The 24,293-nt window shown below is 53.6% G+C and overlaps 2 protein-coding genes across 4 annotated transcripts; one reads left to right on the top strand and one right to left on the bottom strand.

Annotated features, from left to right (window-relative positions):
• Positions 1 to 685: 685 nt before the first annotated feature.
• Positions 686 to 7,356, top strand: NAPRT (nicotinate phosphoribosyltransferase). Of its 2 annotated transcripts, XM_072851799.1 has the most exons (13): positions 686 to 893; positions 2,249 to 2,376; positions 2,471 to 2,553; positions 2,767 to 2,897; positions 2,975 to 3,090; positions 3,204 to 3,397; positions 3,617 to 3,757; positions 3,928 to 4,012; positions 4,316 to 4,396; positions 5,594 to 5,696; positions 5,815 to 5,972; positions 6,244 to 6,351; positions 6,527 to 7,356. In XM_072851799.1, exons 1-13 carry the CDS (start codon positions 707 to 709, stop codon positions 6,584 to 6,586), a joined length of 1,575 nt encoding a protein of 524 aa, XP_072707900.1. In that variant the 5' UTR covers positions 686 to 706; the 3' UTR covers positions 6,587 to 7,356. The 2 variants fall into 2 exon arrangements, with proteins under 2 accessions (XP_072707900.1, XP_072707901.1); XM_072851800.1 differs by lacking the exons at positions 5,594 to 5,696; positions 5,815 to 5,972; positions 6,244 to 6,351; positions 6,527 to 7,356 and adding an exon at positions 4,723 to 5,579.
• Positions 7,357 to 7,701: 345 nt separating this feature from the next.
• LOC140647325 (ubiquitin carboxyl-terminal hydrolase CYLD-like) lies at positions 7,702 to 23,619 on the bottom strand. 2 transcript variants are annotated; one of them, XM_072851801.1, is made up of 15 exons: positions 21,227 to 21,560; positions 20,499 to 20,964; positions 20,138 to 20,419; positions 19,856 to 19,925; positions 18,820 to 19,040; positions 18,231 to 18,384; positions 16,825 to 16,963; positions 16,068 to 16,178; positions 14,643 to 14,734; positions 13,506 to 13,572; positions 12,282 to 12,414; positions 11,851 to 11,959; positions 11,537 to 11,655; positions 10,821 to 11,040; positions 7,702 to 10,368 (listed from the first exon to the last, which is right to left on the bottom strand). In XM_072851801.1, the coding sequence occupies exons 1-15, from the start codon at positions 21,394 to 21,396 to the stop codon at positions 10,184 to 10,186; spliced, it is 2,538 nt and encodes an 845-aa protein (XP_072707902.1). In that variant the 5' UTR covers positions 21,397 to 21,560; the 3' UTR covers positions 7,702 to 10,183. The 2 variants fall into 2 exon arrangements, with proteins under 2 accessions (XP_072707902.1, XP_072707903.1); XM_072851802.1 differs by lacking the exon at positions 21,227 to 21,560 and adding an exon at positions 23,519 to 23,619 and having other exon boundaries at positions 7,703 to 10,368.
• Positions 23,620 to 24,293: the final 674 nt, after the last annotated feature.

Here is a 24,293-nt window from a genome sequence, read left to right on the forward strand (position 1 = left end):
CAGGCCATGTGTGTGCAGTGTCCCGTATGCCTGGTGCCCTGTGTGTCCTGTGTGATGGCATGCCTGATGCCCTCTGTGCCCTGTGTACCCTGAGTGCCGCCATCCCCGGTGCCAGGTGTGCCCTGTGTCCCCTGTGTGCTGTCATCCGTGGTGCCAGGTGTGTCCCCTGTGTGCTGCAATCCCTGTGTCCCCTGAGTGCTGTCATCCCCGGTGCCAGGTGTGCCCTGTGTCCCCTGTGTGCCGCCATCTCTGTGTGCCCTTTGTCCCCTGAGTGCTGCCGTCCCCGGTGCCAGGTGTGCCCCGTGTCCCCTGTGTGCTGCCATCCCTGGTGCCAGGTGTGTCCTGTGTCTCCTGTGTGCCGCCATCTCTGTGTGCCTCGTGTCCCCTGAGTACTTCCATCCCTGGTGCCAGGTGTCCCCTGTGTGCTGCCATCCCTGTGTCCCCTGTGTGCCCTGTGTCCCGTGTGCTGCCATCCCTGTGTCCTGCCGTCCCCGAGTCCTGCCATCCCCGTGTCCCCTGTGCGCTGCCCTCCCTCGTGCCCAGTGTCCCCTCGTACCCCCCCCCCCACCCCGTGCCCAGCACCGCCCCACATCCCCGCTGCCCCCGCTCCCCGCCCCGCCTCCCCGCGCCCACCCGTGTCCCTGACCCCCCCGCGGCGCCCCGTTCCCGCCGCTCCCAGCCTGCCCCGCGGCGGCGCGGCCGGGCCATGGCGCCGCTGACAGACCTCTACCAGCTCACCATGGCCTACGGGCACTGGCGGGCCGGGCGGCACCGCGCCCCCGCCGCCGCCGAGCTCTTCTTCCGCCGCGGGCCCTTCCGCGGCTCCTTCGCGCTGGGCGCCGGCCTGGCCGAGGGGCTGCGCTGCCTCCGCGCCTTCCGCTTCTCCGCCGCCGGTGCGTGGGGACCGGGGACACACGCACGCACACGGGACACCTCCGGGAGTCCTTCTTGGGGGGGACCTGAGGGACAGAGGGGGCTATGGTGGGGGAGAGGGACAGCCTTCGGGGGGGACCTGGGGGACAGGGATACCCCCCCAGTGGGACCTGTGGGAGGACAGAGCCAGCCCTCAGGGGGACAGGGGAACCCCTCAGGGGGGGACTTGCAGGGGACCGGGAGAGTTCACAGGGGGACTTGAGGGGACAGGGACATCTCTCAGAGGGATCTTGGGGACAGGGGGACCTGGTGGGGACAGGGACAGCCCTCAGAGGGACCTGTGGCAGGACAGAGAGATCCCACAGAGGGACCTGAAGGACAGGGACAGCCCTCAGAGAGACCTGAGGGACAGGGGGACTCTTGAGGGGGACACAGGGTGGGACAGGGACAGCCCTCAGAGGGACCCGAGGGACAGGGGTACCTGGGGCAGGAAAGGGACAGCCCTCAGAGGGACCTGGGGTGGGACAGGGACATCTCTCAGAGGGATCTTGGGGACAGGGGGACCTGGTGGGGACAGGGACAGCCCACAGAGGGACCTGTGGCAGGACAGAGACATCCCACAGAGGGACCTGGGGGAGGACAGGGACAGGGGGACCCTTGAGGGGGACACAGGGTGGGACAGGGACAGCCCTCAGAGGGACCCAAGGGACAGGGGGACCTGGGGAGGACAGGGACAGCCCACAGAGGGACCTGAGGGACAGGGGGACCCTTGAGGGGGACACAGGGTGGGACAGGGACAGCCCTCAGAGGGACCCAAGGGACAGGGGGACCTGGGGCAGGAAAGGGACAGCCCTCAGAGGGACCTGGGGTGGGACAGGGACATCCCTCAGGGGGACCTGTCAGCGGGGACTGGTGGGTTGGTGGGGAGAGGGACATCCCTTAGGGGGAGAGTAGGACACCTTAGGGGGACAGGGACATCCCTCAGAGGGACAAGGAGATCCCTCAGGGGGATCGGGTGGGGACAGTGACATCTGTCAGGGGAACCTGGAAGGACAGGGAAGGCTAGAGAGGGACAGGGGGACCCTTGAGGGGGACACGGGGTGGGGGGGGGGTCATGGACATGGACAGCCCTCAGGGAAACTTGGGGGACACTGGGACACCTTCCAGGAGGACAGTGCTCCCATGGACAGTCCCTCAGAGGGGACTTGGGGGGGCCATGGTGCCCTCCAAGGGCTGGGGACAGCCCTGTCTGTGAGCTGTCACCTGCCCCTGGCATGGGGGGGGTGGGGAGCACTCCCTCCAGCCTGACCTGTGCCACGGGACCGCAGCTCGGGGGACCACCCACCCCGGTGCTCACGGAGTTCTGTCCCCGCAGACGTCGCCTACCTGCGCTCTGTCCTGCCCAGCACCACCGAGGACGCCTTCTTCGATTACCTGGCCACCCTGGATGCCTCGGAGGTGACCCTCTCTGCCGTGCCGGAGGGCTCCGTCGTCTTCGCTAGGGTGGGATGCACTCAGTACCCTCCCTTGCTTTGGGGCTATTGGCTCCTGTGTCCCCGGGGAGGACAGGGATGTCACTGCCCGGCTGTCCCCACAGGTCCCGTTCCTGCAGGTGAAGGGGCCGCTGCTGGTGGTGCAGCTGCTGGAGACCACGTTGCTGTGCTTGGTCAGCTACGCCAGGTAGGGATACGGCCTGCTCCGGTCCCCCAGCTGCCGGCGACCGCATTTGTCTCCGCGGTGCCAAACCCTTCAAGTTCCGTGGTGGTCCCTCCCACGTCCCCGCACGTCAGCTGTGGTCAAGCGGAGAGGGTCCCAGAGTCCCCCCCGGCCCTTGGCTGCGTGCTGGCTCCATGCTCAGCCTGACTTGGTGTGACCTGTCCCTTCCTCCCCCAGCCTGGTAGCCACGAACGCCACTCGCTTCCGACTTCTTGCTGGCCCGGATATGAAGCTGATGGAGATGGGGCTCCGTCGTGCTCAGGGGCCGGACGGTGCCCTTTCAGCCTCCAAGTATTCCTACATTGGGGGTGAGTGCTGCCCCATGGCGCCCCGTGGCGCTGTGGCCACGCCGTCACCCCTGTCCCTCTCCTGTCCTTCCTCGCAGGCTTCGATTACACCAGTAACGTCCTGGCGGGAAAGCTCTATGGCATCCCGGTGCGTGGCACCATCGCCCACTCTTTCATCATGTCCTTCACCTCGCTGGAGGAGGTGCAGCCCCGGGTGAGCATCACCGCGGGCAGGGGATGGGGATGGGATGATGCTCTGCCCGTGGCCGCGCTCCCGGCACTGTGGAGGATGCCACGGGGTGCACAATGCCTGTGTCCCCTGGGCAGGAGCTGCCACCGCTGGCAGGAGGAGAGCCCGTGGATCTTGTGGCCCTGGCCGAGTTGTGGCTGGGGCAGGTGTGTGAGCTGCTGCAGACTCCCCCTGAGAAGGCAAACCGGGGTGAGCTGGCTGCCTTCGTGTCCTACGCCATCACCTTCCCACGGGACTTCCAGGGGCTGCTGGACACGTATTGTGTCAGGAGGTGAGGACACTGGGTCCCCCCAGGGTGGCTTTGCCACTGTGGCAGAGGGGATGGACCTGTCCCTCCTTGCTCGGTGACCTCGAAGGAGGGATGTTTTCACCTGGCAGCATCCCCGTGCTTCACTGTTGCATGATGCAGGGCTTGGACCCGCTGCTGGACCTGCCCCGGGTCCCTGTCCCCCCAGGCAAGGGACACTAACCTTCTCCTCACCCATGCCAGGAGTGGCTTGCCAAACTTCTGTGCTGTGGCGCTGGCCCTGCACCAGCTGGGGTACCAGGCCATCGGGGTGCGCCTGGACAGCGGGGACCTGGCCCAGCAGTCCAAGGAGATCCGCCAAGTGCTCCGAGCCTGCGGTGCTCAGTGAGTCCTCCACCAAGCCTGGGTTGGCTGCCACCAGTCCCTGGCTTCCCCACCTTGAGCACTCAGCACCTTGTCCTGCCGGGGTGGGAGCCCTCGCTGCTCAGGGGAGTGCTGCAAGCAGAGGCAGGGGTCCCCCCCAAACCCTCGCTCGCTCCCTTGCCCCTCTCCAGCTTCCAGGTTCCCTGGTTTGAGACAATCCTCATCGCCGTCAGCAACGACATCAGCGAGCAGAGCCTGGAGGAGTTCAGCCGGGAGGTGAGGTAGCTGCTGGAGGGGCTGGGACATCACCTTGGCTTTTTGCTGGCACTGCTGAGGTCTGGGGGTGCGTGGGGTGGACGTGAGAGTCCCCTGGGACTTTCTCCCTGGGTGAGAACAGAGAAGAGTTTCTAGGCTGGGGAGGAAAAAAAGTTTCTGGGTGGGACAGACAGGCAGACAGGCACCGCGCACCTTCAGGCAGAGCATCCTCTGGCCTGCCCTGTGGCTCTGGTTTTGGTATGGGCTTAAAAAACAGTGGTGGGGCTGGGCTGTTGATGGCCACTGTCTTCTCTGCTGCACCAGGGGAGCGAGATCGACATGATCGGTGTCGGGACGAACCTGGTGACGTGTCCCCTGCAGCCGTCGCTGGGCTGTGTTTACAAGGTAGGGGTGGCAGCTCTCTGCCCTGCTTGGGTTGGGTTGGAAGGGACCTTCAAAGATCATCCAGCCCAACCCTCCTGCCATGGGCAGGGACATCTCCCACTAGATCAGGTTGCTCAGAGCCCCATCCAACCTGACCTTGAATGTTTCCAGGGACGGGGCATTGACCACCTCTCTGGGCAACCTGGGCCAGGGTTTCACCACCCTCATCATAAAAAATTTCTTCCTTATACCTAGTCTGAATCTCCCCTCTTTTAATTTAAAACCATTCCCCCTTGTCCTATCACTACAGGCCCTGCTGAAAACTCTGTCCCCATCTTTCTTATCAGCCCCCTTTAGGTATTGAAAGGCCGCAAGAAGGTCTCCCCAGAGCCTTCTCTTCTCCAGGCTGGACAACCCCAGCTCTCTCAGCCTTTCCTCACAGCAGAGGTGTTCCAGCCCTCTGACCATTTCCGTGGCCTCCTCTGGACCCGCTCCAACAGGTCCATGTCTGTCTTGTGCTGGGGACCCCAGAGCTGGACGCAGTGCTCCAGGGGAGTCTCACCAGAGCGGAGTAGTGTGACAGAATCCTCTCCCTCGACCTGCTGGCCATGCTGCTCTGGATGCAGCCCAGGATACAGTTGGCTTTCTGGGCTGCAAGCACACATTGCTAGCTCATAGCCAATTCTTCACTCACCAGTACCCCCAACTCCTTCTCTTCAGGGCTGCTCTCCATCCATTCATCCCCCAGTCTGTGTGGATACTGGGGATTGCCCCGACCCAGGTGCAGGACCTTGCACTTGGCCTTGTTGGAACTTCATGAGGTTCGCATGGGCCCACTCCTCCAGCTTGTCAAGGTCCCTCTGGATGGCATCCCTTCCCTCAAGGGAATCAACTGCTTCACTCAGCTTGGTGTCATCTGGAGACTTGCTGAGGCAGCACTTGATCCCACCGTCTATGTCATCCTTCTTGGAAATAATGGTCATGAGACTGCTGTAACAAGAAGCTTGCAGGCAGGAGGAGACAGATGTCCAACTTTGGGATGGTTTGAGGGTTTGGGGATTTTTTTGCTTTATTCAGCTGGTTTGTATCAGTGGCCTCCCCACCATGCAGGGACACATATAGAGGGGACAGAGCTCAGCTCGGTCCCCAGCACCAGCATGAGCTGGTGAGTGTGACAAAAATAAGGTGCCCATCCCCCATAACCTCTTTCTTCTACAGCTGGTGGAGGTCAATGGATCCCCATGCCTGAAACTCACAGAAGATGAGGATAAGGTTACGATCCCAGGGACTAAGACGATGTATCGGCTCTACGATGCTGCTGGTGAGTTGGGACGCCCTTGCCATGGTGCTGCCCCGTTGACCTGTGTTCCCCTCCTGCTGCATAACCCTGTCCCCGGTGTCTTGTGCACCTGCTGGCCCCTAACCTGGCACCCCTGCAGGTCACCCCTTCATGGACCTCATGGCCCTGGAGGAGGAGCCCTCGCCCAGCGCGGGGCAGGAGCTGGCGGTCCGTGTCCTGGGGCAGCTCGGTGAGGCCAGCAAGGTCGTGCCTACTGCTGTGGAGCCCCTCCATCGCACGTACTTCAGAGACGGACAGGTTAGGGGCGGCTCTGCCTTCTGGTGCTGGGGTGTCCTCCCCCACGTTGGGTGAAGGACCAAGCCAGGGTGGTGGCATCTTGGCAGTAATGGCAGTATCAAAGGGTTAAACCCCAGCATTCCCTTGCATCTGAGATGTCCCCTGTCACAACAACCCAGGTGCCACCCTGCACATGGTGGCATTGGAGTCCAGCCTGGAGCTGACTCGTTGGGGATTGGGGCTGGGTGGCCAGCACCCCACATAGACATGGTCATGCATCTCCATCCTACAGGTGTGTGAGCCACTGCCCAGCCTGCCGGAGGTGAGGAGCCACGCACAGGCATCCCTCAGCCTGCTCAGCCCTGCTCATCGACGGCTCCATGAGCCACAGCCCTACCCGGTATGTCCACCACTTGCCAGGCACCATTGGTACACACCCAGGAACCTTGCCTGGCCTCGGTGGCCTGAGCAAAGCCAGCGTGGCTCCACCACAGAGCTGCAGTGGTGCGTGGATATGGGGCTGCAGTCCCCCCTGGGGAGTGCACACTCACCATCCCCTCTTGCTCCCATGCCAGGTGGCCATGACAGAGAGGCTGCACCATCTCCTCACCGAGCTGCTGCAGGCCAGCCAGTAAGGGGGTCCCTGCTCACCCCTCCACCCTGTGCCAGCCCACGCCGGGCACAGCCCCTGCCTGGGGCCAGCTTTTGCTCTGTGCTCTTTTGAAGACCAGGTGACTAATTGGGAATTAATGGTTCTAATGACGTTGCTGCTGCATGGTGCTGAGCCAAGGACCCTGCAGGAACTGGAAGTGCTCCCTGGGATCCCAGTAGCAAAGCTGGGCACAGAGGGATAGGGCAGGCAGAGCTGGGAGGCAGCTGCCCCTGCGTCCTCTGGAAGCGACGGTCCTTCCCTGCCTGCTTTGGTGGCCTTGCCAGCCCTGCACTTTCTGCCATGGCAGTGCTGCCCACAGTGGTAGTCCTGCCAAACCCTGTGCCTTATGCTGTGGCAGCGCTGCCCGCCTTGGTGGCCCTGCCAGCCCTGCACCTTCTGTGGTGGCAGCCCATGCTGACGCTCCTCAGTGGCACTAGAGCCCAAATCTTGAGTGCACAAGAAGGGGTCCACCATGGGGAGGGCCAGCCTGTCTCCCAACCCATGTCCTGTGGGACATCCATGGCAGATGCACTTTGCGCTTCCTATTTTAGGCTTTGGCTCTGTGGACACATTTTTATCTCGTTCCATTTTGTATGTGTTCCCTGGGGGCTGGAGGCCAGCTCCAGGTTGACACCAGCTCCAGGTTGACGCCTGCACTCTCTAACCTGATGTTCATAGACCAAGTGTGGCACTAATCCCCGCAATTAACTTCATCCTAAGCAAAAAACAAAATAAAGGCCTTTACCCACTATGGCTACGGCCACACCGTGTGGCTGCCCTGGTCTTTCAAAACTTTCTTTGCCTTCAGCTTGAACATTTAATTCAACATCTTTTACTTCATGAGAGCTGACCCATGAGAGCACCTGGGGGTGGCCCCAGCAGGTGCCTCACAGCCCCATTTCATGACATCCCGTGACCCTAATTCCAGTGAAAACCCCTTTGTAGCTCCACTGGGGGTAGGTCTCATGCCCAGGCAATGACTGTTTGCAGGCTTTATCAAAACAGGGGCAAGAAAAGTTGTTGCATGGAATGGAAAAAAAACTGCACAGACTGAATCTTCTGAGACACGCATATTTAGGCACGATTAGAGATCAAGGCCTGATGGTCTCGTTTCTAAAAAAACCAAACAGACTGGACCTCCCTCTATGCAATGCTCCAGCTGTAGGCACTGTATCACACTTAATATTTTAAGAGGAAAAAAAACTCCAGGAAAACCGAGAGTTTGCTATTAAAACTTACATTTTTAGAGCAGAAGCACCAGAGATATAAGAGCCCAACCCCCAGCGTACCTGAGTAGAGATTGTCCTGAGTTCTTAGGAGAGAAGGAATGAAGAGCAACTTTTAAGTAGATGAAGAAAGACAGTGAGAGAGCAGCACCTTCCAGCCCCTCAGCCCTCTCTGTGGCCACAGAGGATCAGCCAGAGGGCAGTAAGCGGGAGCAGGGTAAACCCATCCTCAGGACGATCCATCGCTAGGTCTGCCACCATCTCTCCTACCCCTAGAGAGAGACTTCAACTGCTGCTGCTTTGGCTTTGCCTAGGACCATTTTGAGTATCTCCAAGGATGGAGACTCCACCACCTCTCTGGGCAACCTGTGCCAGGGCTTGTCACCCTCCTGATGAAGAAGTGTTTCTTGATGTTCAGAGGGAACCTCCTGTGTTTCAGTTTGTGCCCATGGCCTCTGGTCTTGTCACTGGCCCCCATGGAGAAGATCCTGGCTCAGTCTTCTTTGCACCCTCCCTTCAGGTATTTATAGACATTGATGAGATCCCCCAGAGCCTTCTCTTCTCCAGGCTGAATAGTCCCAGCTCTCTCAGCCTTTCCTCATAGGAGGACATGATGATGAGTCCCTTCATCATGTTCGTGGCCCTTTGCTGGACTCTCTTCGACTTTCTTGTACTGGGAAGCCCAAAACCGGACCCAGTACTCCAGGTCTGGCCTTACCAGTACTGAGCAGAGGGCAAGGATCACCTCCCTTGACCCACTGGCAACACTTCTCCAAATGCAGCCCAGAACATTTTTCACCTTCTCTACCACGAGGACACATTGCTGCCTCATGGTCAACTTGGTGTTGAGGCCCAAAATGCTCAGGCAACGACATTTGGAAGCTGAATTGGACAGCACTGCTTTCAAAACATTAACTGTTAACAATCTGGGTTCATTACACACCAGCTGTCCTTAGTAGCCACCACATACAGAAATAAGGGACACACCAGAAAGCTGATACAGCCATCAAGCTGTTGAGGTCCCAGTTAGCATCACAACTCTGCTGTCAGCAAAGAAGATCCTAAACCATGTGTATCGCGTGGCCCAAGCCAACAGAATCGATACAAAGCTACAGGCTGCATCTTACAACTGCTGCACGCTACATTAGAGAGGGGAAAAAAAAGCAGGAGGAAGATTACAGCTGCACATGTGGGGCTCCTGGATGTGTCCCTCAAGGTTTTGGTGTCCTGTCAGTGCAATCTGGAATCTGGGCAACCCAATTCATAGCCCTGACTCCTGTAACAGCTTCCCACTGCCATGACAGCATGTGCTTAATGGCAGAGAACCCCCAGTTTACAGAAAGTTATTTAACTTAAGGAATACCAGTTCCCACCCAGAGACCCTAATCCTTACTGCAGTCACAGCAGAAAATCCAAGAGTGCTCATTTTTTCCATTTTTGCCCTTGGAATTCTGTTATTGGTCTTCGGCACAGATCTCAGAAGTGGACGCAAAGATGGGACAGTAAGTGCTGAAAGCGAGGTTAAAACACCTGATCATGTAGCAATAGTGCAGACTTTGCAAAAAAAGAGGAAGGACCTGTTCCTCTGCTCCATCTTTCTTCCAATTTTGTTCTTACAAAAATATGTCTTTTTAAAGCATATTTGCAGCTCAAGACATCCAATTAATCCCATGGTTGAAAATAAGGGATAAAAGGGTGGGTAAAATAAAGGTGGGTAAAAGTGCCAGAGTATTAGTGCTGGATAAGGGAAGTGCAGACTATTCAGGGACCCAGCTTTAGGTGTGGGGTCACATCCCAGACCTCAAGAAAAACCCTCATCCTGACCCATCTCTTAACCACACCGGTGCAGCTCACACCTCCTGGTCTTCTCACTCCGCAAGTCCACGTGAGGATGTCTTATGCCAGCGAGGCTGTGGTTTTCTTGTGCTCTTTGCAAACCTGAAAATAACTGCTCATGTTTTGATTAGATGCTGGTCCTCAGCTTTGGAGGGAAGGGCTGGCAGGGAGAAAAGGATGTTGGGGAGGACTCTGAGGTAGGGCAGAGCTCTGCAAAGTGCCTGGCAAGAAAAGGGGGTGGAAAGGGAAGGTAGGAAATGAGAATGAATTTGAGTGGAAATAATTCAGAGTCCAGGTCTGCCGGAAGTACAAACTATCACTCGATATACAGGATTTAACAAACCCGGACAGGCTGATGTGGATAGCTTGATACCAGACACTGGAAGAGGTAAGAAGAGGCAGAAGCGCAAGCTCGGTGCACCCAGACTCGGCTGCTTTCACCGATTATGAGCTGCAGGGTTGATCCAAGCTCCCGTTTCCGATGCCTCGCTGCTCTGCGAGACTAGCCCAAGGCAGTGTCATTTGTAAAGCGCCATCTTCTTGCTCTGGTACATGTACATGTAGGCGTCACAGAAGAGGCGCTTGGCCACTCCATCCATGTCCCGAGGTTGCTCCAGGGCCAGCACAGCCAGTGGCAAGTCCAGGTATTTGGCAACTTCAGGGCACAGTGTTACCATGGGAATGTTGAAACCGTTTTCATCACCTATCAGAAAGAAGGAGAAAAGTCCAAACCAGGTCCCGGGGGACGAGTACCTACAGCTCAAGCAGATACCATGACACTTGACAGTAACATAGTGCCTTAGCTGAGAGATCTGGAGGCTAACAACAAAGTGGGGAAGGACAGGAGAATGGTCCTCACCCACACAGCAGCCAGTCCTGGCTGGCTCAACAAGTCCCTTGTTTGAACACAGCCAGAGGATGAAAGCACTAGGAGGAACTCACACGTGCTTGGCCTGGCCATACTCTTCTCTGGGGTCTACTTAAATGGTCGCTGTTGGAAACAGGGTCCAGAGAAAGCCTAAATCGTGTAGGGGGCTTCAGAGGAAAAGGCGGACTGACCAGCACCTATGCAACGAGCGTTGCAGACCCTCACAGCTGCCCACCGTGCAGCGCCTGGCTGCAATCAAAGCTCTGAGCCCACCACCATGTCCTCACCATGCCTGTCAGCCATGCTATCAAAGAACATCCAGTGTTCGTTCTCGGGGCCATATTTCACAAAGGAGACGTAATGACTGGTCTCGATGCAGAGCACCGCGAAGAGCTCCATCTTCTCGCGAGGGACCTGCTGGCTGCCCCGGGGGTTCTGGCGGTGAAACTCTTCTGGGACGTGCAGCCTAGTTGGCTTGTGCGTTTTGCGTCGGTAGTGGGAGTGAACCTGAGGAGAGATGATGAGGTGGCACTGCTGAGCGGGCAGAACTGAACCTGGCCTGCCAGAAAGAGGACTGTGCAGGGGTCAGACCCCCAGTTTATTCCCCACTGACCTGACTCCCATGGTCCCTGCATGCCAGGGAATGGCATTGTGTCAACAGGCTGGCAGCAAGAAGCTGAGATGGGAGCCCACCACCCTCCAAAGAAAGGCCAGAAAGCTGGAGGACTGCTCCTGGTGAGACAGCATGGAGGGCCCAGCACTCATTCTGTGCAGGATCAGTGCTTATTTAGGCTCTATGTAAGCAGAGGGTTCAATAACGTGTGGCACCTAACCCCGCTCATGCAGCTGATGCGGGCAGTGGGACTGATGCTCAGGAAGGGGCCACTCTGCGCCCAACCTGAACGGCTGCAGGGACAGCAGGGGAAAGGTGGGTATTTTGGGGGATTCAATCTGCTGTCAGCCACCAAGGCAGATTTCGTGAGCAGCTAAAGAAAATGAATACCTGTCTGGAGCAGGAGCTGCAGAACTGCTTCAGGCCCACAGCTGCGAATACTTTGTCTTTGAAACACTCCGAACACTCCAGGGTGGCGACGTCGCCGCACACGCAGCACTCCCTGGGACCTGCAGGGGCAACAGGGGTGAGAGGATCTGTCTTCTCCAGATCTCACCTGAAATCCAACTTGTCCTGCCAAAACTGGTGTTCAGGGAAGAAGAATCACACCATGATTCCACCTTACATCTGCTCACAACCCAAAGAGGTGAGACCTGGTTGCTCACAGTCCCAGCCGGCAGCTTTACCATTGCCCAACAACTTACTGTCAAGCAGCAGATCTGTTATATCCAGCTCCAGGGAAGGAATGATTTTGCTGAACATTTTATATTCCTTCCCAAAACGTGGCATTTGGATAATGAAGCAAGATGGGATCTGGGAAAAGAAAGGCAAACGAATCACCCTGCCAGAAGAGACAAGCCCTAGAGACTCTTCTCTCCATATTGCTGCTGGGAGTAAAGACTTTCTGCTCCGGTTATTTACAAGACAAAATGGCAACAGGGAAAGCATAGCCCTCTTCCCAGGTCACGCTCAGATTCCCCAAGACCTCTCTCTTGTGGCTGTATCCTGCTTCTTTGCAGTGTTGGATATAAGACGTACTAGACCCACTGCAGGCTCACTGGCAGGCACAGGTACGTTGGAGGAAGCAAGAAAGAGGCAGCAGATAGCAGCATAGGCGGAAGGTAGCTGGGCTCACCTCCACTAGCTTCAGATCGGAGGACAGGAAGGAGTGTTCCACTAACTGCTGCACGTCAGGAACCACCAAATCCTCCTGTTTGTCCATAAATATCTGGTAACAGTAACAGTCCTGCTCCTTCTGGCCTCCTGACCTGCAAGGAGTGGTCACGGGGCTTGTTTACGTGGTGCCACAAACATCTGAGCTCCCAGAGGACATACCGGTTTTGTCCTGCAAGAGCTTCTGGGCCCAAGGCACTAAGGGCTGCTTGGTGCAACACTGACACAAAGCACTTTTTCCACCCAGAAATACTAAATACGTGTCATGAGAGGAGGATACAAGTACCATCTTCAGTCTCATTATCCCTCCATAGCATCACATCCTGCTCCTATGAGCAAAACTCGGTTTCTCCTCATCAATGTAAATATTAAAAGACATTTCAATATTTTAAAAATCAACTGCACTATGGCACAATCAGCAAACTCCTTCTCAGGTGAAAGATCTATTTATAACTGCACATACAAAAGTTAGAGAGCAAAACTTGGTGCATTTGAAAGGTGAGTTGTGTGCAGAACATCTCCCACTACCCCTAAATCCCTGAGCCAGCAGAGAAAGGATTTCCTTCGCATGACCCTCTGCAGGGGAGCTGCAGTACAAAGTCATCTTTGTGTTCAGCCTTTCCGAGACTCCACGATCTACAGCTTGACTGACGTCTCAACAAAGGAGCACAGAAACTGAACAATCCTCTTCTATGCTCGTGAACAGCGCAGTTATTTTTGGCTTCCTTCAGCCTCTCATCCTCTTTGTAGAGTGCTGAAAAACTGGGACTGCATCCATGGACTGCCTGTTTGAGAGGCTGCAGGACCTGAGCCAACTTGACAGTCTGGACACATCCCAAATGCATCCAAAGGCTGTCAGATACTGCTGGCTCTGCACTGAAGTTGGACACTACATTTCTCAAACCACTGCTGGCTCTCCCTAAGGATAAGACAAGGTTTTTATCATCATTTTCTGAAGGCGGCACCTCCAGGGAGAGTTTAGAAGTGTCTTCTCCTGGATGCGTCACCTGGGACAAGATCACAACAAGCAAGATCACACAGACAGCAGAGAGGAGCCGCACACAACTCACTGAGCTGTGCCTCCAAAGCCTCGATGAAAAGGTACAAGCAACATGCAGTGATCACGAGGTGGATAACTAATGAGCCTGGCCTGGGTAAATTGTATCGCTTAGATATGGAAACTTACTGCAGTTTCAAGAGTGGCTCTATTCCCAGGATCTGATGCATGATGAGATTGAGGAACTCCTCAGGATCTAGAAAGTCAGAGAAAAGCATGGGTCACACCACACCAGGAACGCTGCCTTGCCCCACTGCATCCAGAAGGCAAAAGCTGCCAGATAAACATGAGCCAGCATTTTGTGAACCTGAAATCTCCTCTTTTACTCTAGGTAAGGGGACAATTGGGCTAAAAGCTGAAAGCACTTGGTTAATGCATAAATCCTAGCATGAAAAAAGCAAACCAGCCCTCAGATGCTGCACTCTTACAAGCCAGGCCATCACAGCAACACTATCTCAGAGACCTTAACAGACAGTTACTGCTAACACCTAAAGTATAAACTCAAAGTGAAATCAGGAACAGCTACGGAAATTGAAGAAACTGAACAATTAAACTATCCCTGGCTAAAATAAATATACAATAGTACAAAACACAGGTGCTGTTCACTGAGAAGATACCTGCTGTTTCTGGAAGAATCAATGCCACTTGTTTAGTATCCAGGTACTTAGAGGTTGTTGCAGTGATGTTTGGCATTGGTGTAATCCGTTTCCTTGTTGTAAACTATATGGGGCCTTGCTGTGCATGGATGGGAACATGGCGATTGCAACCAGAGATTGGTGGGTTTCGGCTGTAGGTGTTTTCTGTCTTATTTCAACCAGACTACAGTCTTTGAGGAACCTCAAATAACTTATCAGAACTTAAAGACAAGTTGATCTCGGCAAAATGATAAATCAAGCTGGATTCTAGCAGGGACTTCAGGGATGGACTTATTAGGGTATAACTCAAAGTATAAAACGTCAAGGAAATTTCCTTTGTTTAAATCCTGCTCACACAGATCTTCCTCTTCCCTCCTGGCAACAGCTGCCACCAGGTAGAGACCATTCCCATCTTTCCATCAGGCTTCAGGACAAATTTCAGTTGAAAAGCCTGCAGAGTTTTAAAAGCTGAAAGTATTTTACATGTGCATTTTTTTACGTAAACGAAGAGCACAGCAGGCACATTAACGCACGTGCCTGGGAGAAGTATACAATTAAGTTGTCAGCCTGGTGCCTGGATGAGGCGGCGCACAGCGAAGCAGCCCTGGGAAGGCCCCAGAGAGCACATTACCTTTCTCAGCGTTGGTAAAGCTTGAACACTGGCCTTTTTCAGTTAACTGCTCCCTAAGGTGCATCACACTCCCAGCCCTGACGAAGCCAGTCCTAGAAACAAGAAGCAGCTGCAGATGATCTCTCCAGTTTATTTACATCATAGAATCATGGAATGGTTTGGGTTGGAAGGGTTGCTTGGGTTTCAAGGTCATCTAGTCCAACCTCCCTGCAATGAGCAGGGACATCTCCCACTAGATCAGGTTGCTCAGAGCCCCGTCCAACCTGACCTTGGATGCTTCCAGGGATGGGGCATCCACAACTTCTCTGGGCAACCTGGGCCAGTGTCTCACTACCCTCAGCGTAAAACGTGTCTTCCTTACGTCTCATCTAACCCTATCTTCTTTCAGTTTAAAACCATTACCCCTTGTCCTATCACTACAGGCCCTGCTAAAAACTCTGTCCCCATCTTTCTTATCAGCCCCTTTTAAGTACTGAAAGGCCACAAGAAGGTCTCCCCGGAGCCTTCTCTTCTCCAGGCTGAACAACCCCAACTCTCTCAGCCTTTCTCCATAGCAGAGGTGTTCCAGCCCTCTGACCATTTCCATGGCCTCCTCTGGACCCGCTCCAACAGGTCCATGTCTGTCTTGTGCTGGGGACCCCAGAGCTGGACGCAGTGCTCCAGGGGGGTTCTCAGGACATTGGAGTAGAGGGGCAGAATCCCCTCCCTCGACCTGCTGGCCACATTGCTTGGGATGCAGGCCAGGAGACAATTGGCTTTCTGGGCTGTGAGTGCACATTGCCGGCTCATGTCCAACTTTTAATCCCCAAGTCCTTCTCTGCAGGGCTGCTCTCAATCAAATCTCAGCAACGCAGAATGCTCCAGGGTTGTATTTCTGCAGCCAGTGCCAGGACGCCAGTCCTCAAGGAAGATGCTAAAATGTCTTATGTTCAATCAGCTCTCCATGCCTCTCTTCCACATCTCTCTAGGGAGGATGAGGAAAGAACCTGGTATCGTTGATCCAAATTCCAGAGAATTTAGCTCTCATGCCATGGTCTAACCCCCATCCAGTTTGGCATTGCATACTGCCTTTGGGACTAACTGCTGATTAAAGCAATGCCCTTGCTTCATCAGCTCCAGGGTTCCTTCACAGAGGTGACCTCAACCCCAGGAATCCCCCTTTCATCCCTTCACTGAGAACTACAGCTCACAAGGCTTCCTTCAAAGCAGGAGAAACTCACGCACATGCAGTAGGAGTCATGACAGCCTCGCAACCTGGGGAAGGGAACTGGAAGAGAAACCCAATATGAAGACCTTTGGATGTGGCTGGCAGGAGAAACCCTCCAGGTAACCCTTTCCCTCAGTGACAGATACCATCTGGCAGGGCAGCAGAGAAGGTATGAAGGCAGATGGACAACTTCCAGGATTCCCACATACTATACTCACTTTCGAAGGGGATTAACAATCTCATCCCGCAGAATGCTCTGGACGTTCCTGTCACACAGCGGGAAGGGCTTGAAAAGCATGGAGTCCAGCACAGACGTACAGGAGAAGAGGCTGTGAAAAGAGTGTGCTGTGTAAGCCCAATGGGTTTGCAGCAATAGTTAGAACCAAACCATCATGCCTGGTGACAGTTGGTGGCTTTTATTTTCAACAGGCCATGCATGCAATTACAGAAGGGTGAGTGACAGCGCGTCTCCACAGTGAGATAAGCCACATCTGGTTTAATGAACACTGGTACTAAGCAAGGAAACAGCTCAGAGAGAATGAAATCTCATACTTTGCAGCCAAAACTGCTCATGGGGGGGCACCACTGAGTCTTTTCCTCTCCAAACAGTGCTGCACAGTGAAGCTGGGACCTCCCGGGCAGTTTCTTTGAAATGTTTCCAGCCATTACCTCCAGTGACAGAGTCAGCACAGTCCAAGTCCAGAGAGCTACGATCTCTCACCGCCCTGCATGACAGACACACGGGTACCTTAGGTACTCACGAGGGGTATTTCAGGGCCTGAGAACCTACCAGATTAGGAAGGAGATCAAAAAGCAGCAAGCATCGAGGCTGCATCTCCGCACAGTTATATTGTACTCTATACCGGGTAAGTTTCCAGCCACCTTGGAAGTCCAGGGAAGCGTTGCAGTTTAGGGCTCTGCCCAATTAAAAAAGCACTCATTTAATGAAACGGCACCACCCAAGCAGGTCCTTACCTGAAGAGAGCTGCGTCCATATAGCAGGAATTACAGTGGCCTTGGATCCCCTTCATCCGCCCTCGTAGGACATGCACCGCTGCCTCGTTCCTGAGGGGAGGAAAACTGTCTGAAGCCTGTGGAAGAACTTCCTGTCCTCCTGCAAAAGAAGGAACAGAAGCAACTCCTTTTAGCTTCCCACCTCATCTGGGTCAGCTATGCCCTTCCCTGATGCCCCAGAGGTCTGCTCCGCTCAGAAGACTGCACCACGCTCTTCTGCGCTGCTCCTGCTGGGACTCAACCCTGCTGGGATGAAGACTTGTCTCTTTAGTAATCCATCTACTGGAAATGGAGACAAAAATCAAACCACCTCTTCTTCACCAGAGACATGCCCTAGCAATCCATCCCGCCTCTGCCATCATTATGCCTAGTATAACGAAGACAAAAAGAGCTACAAATGAGCTGGTGCTGCGTTATATGCAAGCTTGGGATCTCTCTGTTGAAAGACTTGTGACCCCAGTAGCAAGGGGACAAACAGGCAACTGTGCTTTAATAGCCTCATCCCGCTGGCCTGTCATCTCCTTAAGCTTCAAAGGTGGCTTTCTCAATCTGGTCTTTTCTGGTTTCTTCAGCATTCTCCCCTTGTAATTCAATCCCCTGTCTTAAGACATTCTTCCTTGTCCCTACTCCCAGTTTTTGGGCAGTCCCTACAGGAATCCTGTTTTCTTGTTTACAGTGATCTCATTTACAGTTTCTAAATGGCTAGTTCACACTGTGTTCTCTGCTCTGGAGGAATTTCTTCCTGTTCAAATGAAAATACTGACCTGTTCTTCCCTACATCTTCTTGTGAATGTCTTATCGTCACATCAAGCTCTACATTAAAATTGATTTAAGCCTCTCTCCCTTTCCAAGCTTCCTCTTATTTCTCAGTCCCCAGGTCCAACACCGTTATCCCCTGACATCCTGGCCATGGGCCTGAGTTACTCCCTCCAATTCTCCAGAGCCACTACCCTGAAAACCACAGGCAGAAGAGCCCTGCCTTCCTTGCAGCATTCCCAATGCCTTGCAAAGACTTGCTCTGGACTTCTCTCCTCTATTAACCCCCATTTCCTGCCAGCTTCCCCTTCTCCAACACATCCATGCCACCGAGGCCTCATTTTTAGAGCCACTCACAGTATGTTGCCTTATATTCAGTGCCCTAGTCTACGTTATCCCTGTATTAAATTACTTACCATCTCTCACACTTGTGGGGCATTCCCTATAAATACCACCATGGCAACCTCGGCATCCTTAAAACTGACATCTTTTGGAACACTCAAAGAAAGTGAAGAATATTAAACCACTGATTAAGACACTGCGTATGAGGCTTCTCTGTAGCGTGCCTTGTCCCAGCACGGCACTGTCTCCCCTCTCCCCAGAGAACTTACTATAATCCACGAGGCTCAGGTCACTGTTGTGCAAACACTGGAAGCGAACGTCGGGCTGGCAGGACTGCAGCTTCACAAAAAGGCCACGCTTTGGAGCGCAGTGGAAGTAGTATTTGCCCAGCCATTCGCCAGCAGTGACCCCCTTATCTTCATCCTGGGATAAGAGCATTGAGGAATAACATGGGAGCAGGCTTTCCACAAATTTGGTGCAATCCCCCATATGGCCATTTAATATCTTAAGAGCTGGGTACAAGTTTGGTCCTGTTTTGTTGACTGTTTTCATTTATTCTGGTTATGTTTTGAACGTATTGATGCCGCTTGTAGGATTCATGATTATTCCATCCCACATTCCAATAACATTGCTCTAGAAGAGAGCAAACCAACCCTCATAACCTTTCCGCAGGCTCTCCTCCCCAGCCTAAGGGCATGATTAGTGCCCTCACAGTTCACACTCTGACATGTCAGAGGCCCAGGTCAAGCTGTGAGATACACAGCCACAAGCTGAAGGACTTCAAGGAGAAGAGAAGAGCAACCAAGACCTGCCCGTTCTGATATACAGTCTCATAGCAGGAAGTATTTTGCTCCTTACCAGTTCAACTCCTGCCATTTTGTGCTTAATCTGGGGCAGGTAACCCAACCAGCGGATGATTCCTGAAACCTGATTTCCCTTGTCCAAGGTGATCTGGACCATGGAGTTCACCTCCAGGGATGAATTCCCACTTTCACACTCTTCACCGCTCTCGCTTATCTCTCGTTTCATTTGCTTTGTGTGTCCCAAGCCCATGTCAGACTCGAACGGTGAAAACAAACCTAGTGGGCAATACAAAATGTCAGGTGAGGTAGGAAGTCAACACCTAATGACAGACACCTCTGGATCTCACCTAATACCAGGTCTATTTTGAAATTATAGGCCACACGGACAAGCATGAAGCTGAGCACCAGAGACACAAGGTGTAATTCCCAGTGATATGGCCAAGCTGGTCTAACAAGCCGAGAGGGGACAATCCTGCTCCTCATTTCCCCACTCAAGGCTGCACACTCCAGCCTCTTGCTGGCCCTGGAGCTAATCCAGCCCTTCACAGAGCCATTTCAGACTACTGAAAAGGGAGCAGGGGGGTTATTTCCAAATTATTTTTCTGCCTTTAGTAAGATGAATCAACTCAGTGAAGAGTCTAATGACGGCTCCCCTCAGGCTGGCCCTGACAGCTGCACAGTGTCTTTTGATGGCAACAGAGAGATTCCACTAATTTCTTGTCTTGTCCAATGACTCACACCATCGCTGCTGGCATCTGTGCTTTTCCGAGTTTGTCTGGCATCAGAATGAAGCTACTGCTCCACCTTCTACAGCTAAATGAAAGACTCTTTAACCAGTGGTGCCTTCTCCCCTAGGAAATACTTCTGCACTGCAATCAGACTCTCTCTTCTTCTTCCTGATAAATGGGGGGACTCAGCTTTAGTTGCCTAACAGAGAGTACCAGAACTCGAGACTTTTCTATGGACCTTCTCTGCCTCCTGAACGACTTAGTTTTTGTTGGACTTTCAGCTCATCAGTACCCTGCAGAGAAGAAATAAATGCTAAATCCCCAGGAACGTACACAGGGCAGACACATCTGATGATAACCTACTTTGCAAGCTTTCCTTCACAACAGAGTCCATAGGGATTTCTCTGAAAATGTCAGTTGTTCCTTCTTCTTCCTGAAAGGAGAGAAAAACCTATCAGCCAAATGCTTTATAAGACATAGGGCATTCCTGGAATACAAACCAATTTTTCAAACAGGCCTGGAAAGTTTGCATGTAACCTCATGTCCCTTTTGGACATTCCTTCCACTTCTCTTTTAACGTCCCACCATAACATAGTTTTTAAAAAATCCCCCAACCCCAAGAAAAGGCAGCAAGACTGCTCTTACCGGACAAACTTTAACGAACCATTGGGTTCCCTCCCTGTAAACTGCCATCGCTATTCCTTTTGTGAGGACCTCGTCCACGTAGAAGCTAACTGCATCTCCCACTTTCACAGGAACCCCCTCCTCCATGTCCGATTTTGGCTTCTGTTTCACATAGTCGTCGTCTGGCATGGGAGTAAACTGGATTCTGCTAAATGGCAGGAAGATCCCACAGTTCCGCTTACACTTGAAATACTCGGTGCCATGGTAAGATCCATCGCTGCGCCCTCTGTTTTCACCCTCGCCCTGAAAACACACCAGAAAGGCATGTTACATACACAAACATAAAGCCAAAAAAAGCAACTTACTTTCTCGGCCGCTTTACCTGTAACTCCACGCCGAAGAAGAACGGAGACAGCACAGGTGAAGTGTTTTTGTAAATGCTCCCAATGTAGCGGATGATACCAGGGAAAAGTTGCCGGTCGACCTCCACCATCACTTTTTGGCCTGGCACGGCCCGCAGAGCTGCTTCAAGGCTCAGCCTCTCCAAGAAGTAGTTCAAACGTTCGTTGTGGCTGCCGACGGCCAGGAGGAAGACGGCCATCTCCTCACGCACAGGCTGAAGGATTTCTATGTTTATCGTGACGGTGGAGCTGTCATCCAGCATGACGACTTTCAAGAAGCAAGCTGGGGGCCTGTCATCGGAGAAGTTGCGCAGGTAACTTCTCTCGCTGCAGAAGCACATGTTCCCAGCTTGGAAGTACTTGCTGCCATAGGCACAGTCTTCTGTCAGGATGTAATAGCAGTTTCCGTCCCCTGCTGAAGGCAGGAGGCTGGTCATCGTCATTCCCCTGGGTTGTGAGAAAGGAGAGAGTCACACCAGTGAAGGTACATGCACGATATCACAGGATCTCAGAAGAATTCAGGTTAGAAGAGGTCTCGAGCCCAACCCTGCGCTCAAAGCAGGTTGCTCAAAGCCTCACCCAGTTGAGTTTTCAGCATCACCCAGTTGAGTTTCGAGCATCTCCAACGACAGAGATCCCACAGCCTCCCTGGTCCCTTGTTCCAGTGTTTGATCACCCTCATGGTGGAAAAGAAAAAATTCCATCTAACCAAGGTTTCCCACGTTCCTGCTTGTCCCCGTTGCCTCGTCTCCTCACTGTGCATCCACGGGATGAGTCTGGCTCCGTCTTCTCTACTAAACCCTCCCAGTAAGAAGTTGCACAGAGTGGCATCTCGTCTCTCCTGTTCTCTGCAACACTGTACAGCCAGAACGGCCTCATTAAATTCCACCTCCTGCTTTATTTTCATACTTACTTGCAGGAGTGGGGCAAAGGCTAAATTCTGCCTTTTAAAAATTGTCTAAAAAGGGAGTTCTAGTCTGCGACTAGAGCTTTTCGGTGTTGGGTTAAAGCACGTTAATACTCAAAACATAACGCAAAGCACAGCACCTACTGCATTACTATGCTGAGGCACTAAAGATCACTGTCTTTCAAAACAAATAGATTGAAACAAATTCAAATATCTAGAATCAGAAGTACGTTTTTGCACTTATTTTCTAGTTAAATAAGTCGAGTTAAATTTTCATGCAGTTGTCCCCTCCGCATCTGACTTTTGACGATACCACGCACAGCCAGGACCCAAACTTTTTGTTACAAGATACAAAAGGGGTGAATACAGAAACTTCTTCCTGCAGGTGGACAGGACTGGTTGGCCCAACGTGGCCAATATAGAGAAAATAAGAGGCCTGTTTCTAGACCATGGAGGAACTTAAGAAAGGAAAAAAAGATGTCTCCACTATGGGCTACCTAGTAGAAGTTTCATAAAAGTTCAAAGTGGAGAGAGGAGGAATTGAGCAGATGCAATTAAGGGAAGTAGAAACACACTCGGGGCACTGCGGCAGGAAGCATGAATGCAGCTGTTGGCAAGAACAATAAACAGGTGCGTTGGGAGGAAAACGTAGGCAGAGCTTGAACAGAAAGGCTGTGCAGAGCTCAGCAAGGAGGAGGGCAGCGTTACTGGGGACTTCACTAGAGATTAATATCAAGAGAGCTCATTTTTTAAAGTATTAGGAAAAGATAAATCACTGCTGGTGTTGGAAGAAATCACCCGATGCCTGATCAGATCCTGGAGCTTTCCTTGCGTTTGGGCTCATTGCGGCAGCTTCCTACAGGAGCCGTCTCCCTTTCACTCTTATTTTTTAACCTTAGCGGGTGGGATGATGGCTCAGAGATGTGATCCAAATGCTGCTGGACTGCTTTTGGGCAACGCTCGTTTGCTGTGGTTGAAGGTCTGGTCTTCAAACGGAATAACCCCCCAGAAAACTGTGCGTCTCCTCAAGTAGCATCCACTTGGGTCTGCCATCGTGGCTAATTTCACGTGTATAGCCAGAGATTCAAGAGCCGAACGCGCAGCGCTGGTGGTGCAAACCACGCTCACGCTCTTCCTTCTTTCTACCGAGGAGGGACTCCTGCCAGCCGAACACCACATCTGCAGGGAACTCAGCGCAATTCACTCCGGGATGACCACCTCAAAGTCATGGGCCACTACAGGGGTACCCGGGAGCGGCTGTGCCAGGGCGAGCCCCCCTGCTTTGCAATAAGCAAACTGGGAGGCGACAGCAGGCTGTGGAAGAAATCCTGTGGTGCGCAGCCGTTCCCTTATTTCCCATCCACGCAACTCACTGCTGACGTTTTATAACTCTGCCGGCGGAAGAAAGGCTTAAAATTCTGTGATTTTTTTAAAGGATAGAATTAAAGAATAACATTATGTGTCCCAAGCCCCCCTGTTCAATCTTCCATTTTCAGGACCTTGGTTTTATTTTACTTTTTTTTTCCAAGTTTTCTCTCCACAAGGAGTACAACAAACCTCACTGTGCTTTAAATGCTGCTCAAAGGGGGAAACGAGAATAAACTGTTTTAGTCATAAACAAACTAGAATAAACCACTTTCCTCATCAAAACCAAGAATAAACCGTTTTCCTCATCAAAACCAAGAATAAACCATCTCTTAAACAACAGAATATGCACAATTCCCTCCCAGGTTAATAGAAATAAAAGCACATTCAGGCCAGTGTGTGATATTTGGGTTTGTGGCATTTTGAACAGCTCTGAAACCTGACGGATTACACTGAGGGGAACCTGGAAAGCGCCAGATAATTGAAATTAAAGCGAAATCAAAGCAGTAAATTGAGGCTGGGGTGGGGGAAGGCTCTTCAAGGGCCTGCCCCTGAGGTGACGGGGGGGACACGGGGCTGAAAGGGCCCCACAGGGGCCGGGGAGCGGAAGGGCTGGGGGGCAGCGGGGGAAGGCTCCGCTGTGGGGCGATGGCCGAGGAGGGGAGGCGGCAGGGAGAGGCCATGGGGGGGGGATCCCGGCGCGGCCCCCCCCCGACCCCCCGCTCTCACCGTCTCCCGCCGCCGCCCCGGCCCCGCTCTTCCGCGTCAGGGGACGCCACCACAGAGCCACGGGGAGCGCGGCCCAGAGCGGCGCCACCACGCGCCGGCGCTTCCGGCCCGCCCTGCTGCCGCTGGCTTGCTAAGCCAATAGGAAGAGGCAGAGGCAAGGCAGGTAGCCAATGAAAGGGAGAGGGCGGGTCTGGCGGCTGCACCGCCCGCGCCCCTGCTGGGCGCTATGGGGGGCCGGGAGGGGCCCCGCGGGCTGTGGGCGGGCTGCGGTGTCCTCATGGTTCTGTCTCCTGTGTCCCCATAGCTGTGTGTCCCCATAGCTGTGTGTCCCCATGGTCCTGTGTCCCCATAGTTCTTGCGTCCCCATAACTGTGTGTCCCCGTAGCCCTGTGTCCCCATGACCCTGTGTCCTGTGTCCCCATAGCCCTGTGTCCCCAGGACCCTCTGTCCCAATGGCCTTGTGTCCCCGTGTCCCTATAGTTCCTGCATCCCCATAGCTGTGTGTCCCCGTGTCCCCGTAGTTCCTGCGTCTCCATAGCTGTGTGTCCCCATGGCCCTGTGTCCCCGTGTCCCCATAGTTCCTGCGTCCCCATAGCTGTGTGTCTCCATAGCCCTGCGTCCCCATGGCCCTGTGATCCTGCATCCCCATAGCCCTGTGTCCCCATGACCCTGTGTCCCATGTCCCCATAGCCCCGTGTCCCCAGGACCCTCTGTCCCAATGTCCCTGTGTCCCTATGACCCTCTGTCCTGCATCTGCATGGTGCTGTGTCCATTG

The sequence above is a fragment of the Ciconia boyciana genome, chromosome 2, assembly GCF_034638445.1.
Source record: "Ciconia boyciana chromosome 2, ASM3463844v1, whole genome shotgun sequence".
NCBI lineage: Eukaryota > Metazoa > Chordata > Aves > Ciconiiformes > Ciconiidae > Ciconia > Ciconia boyciana.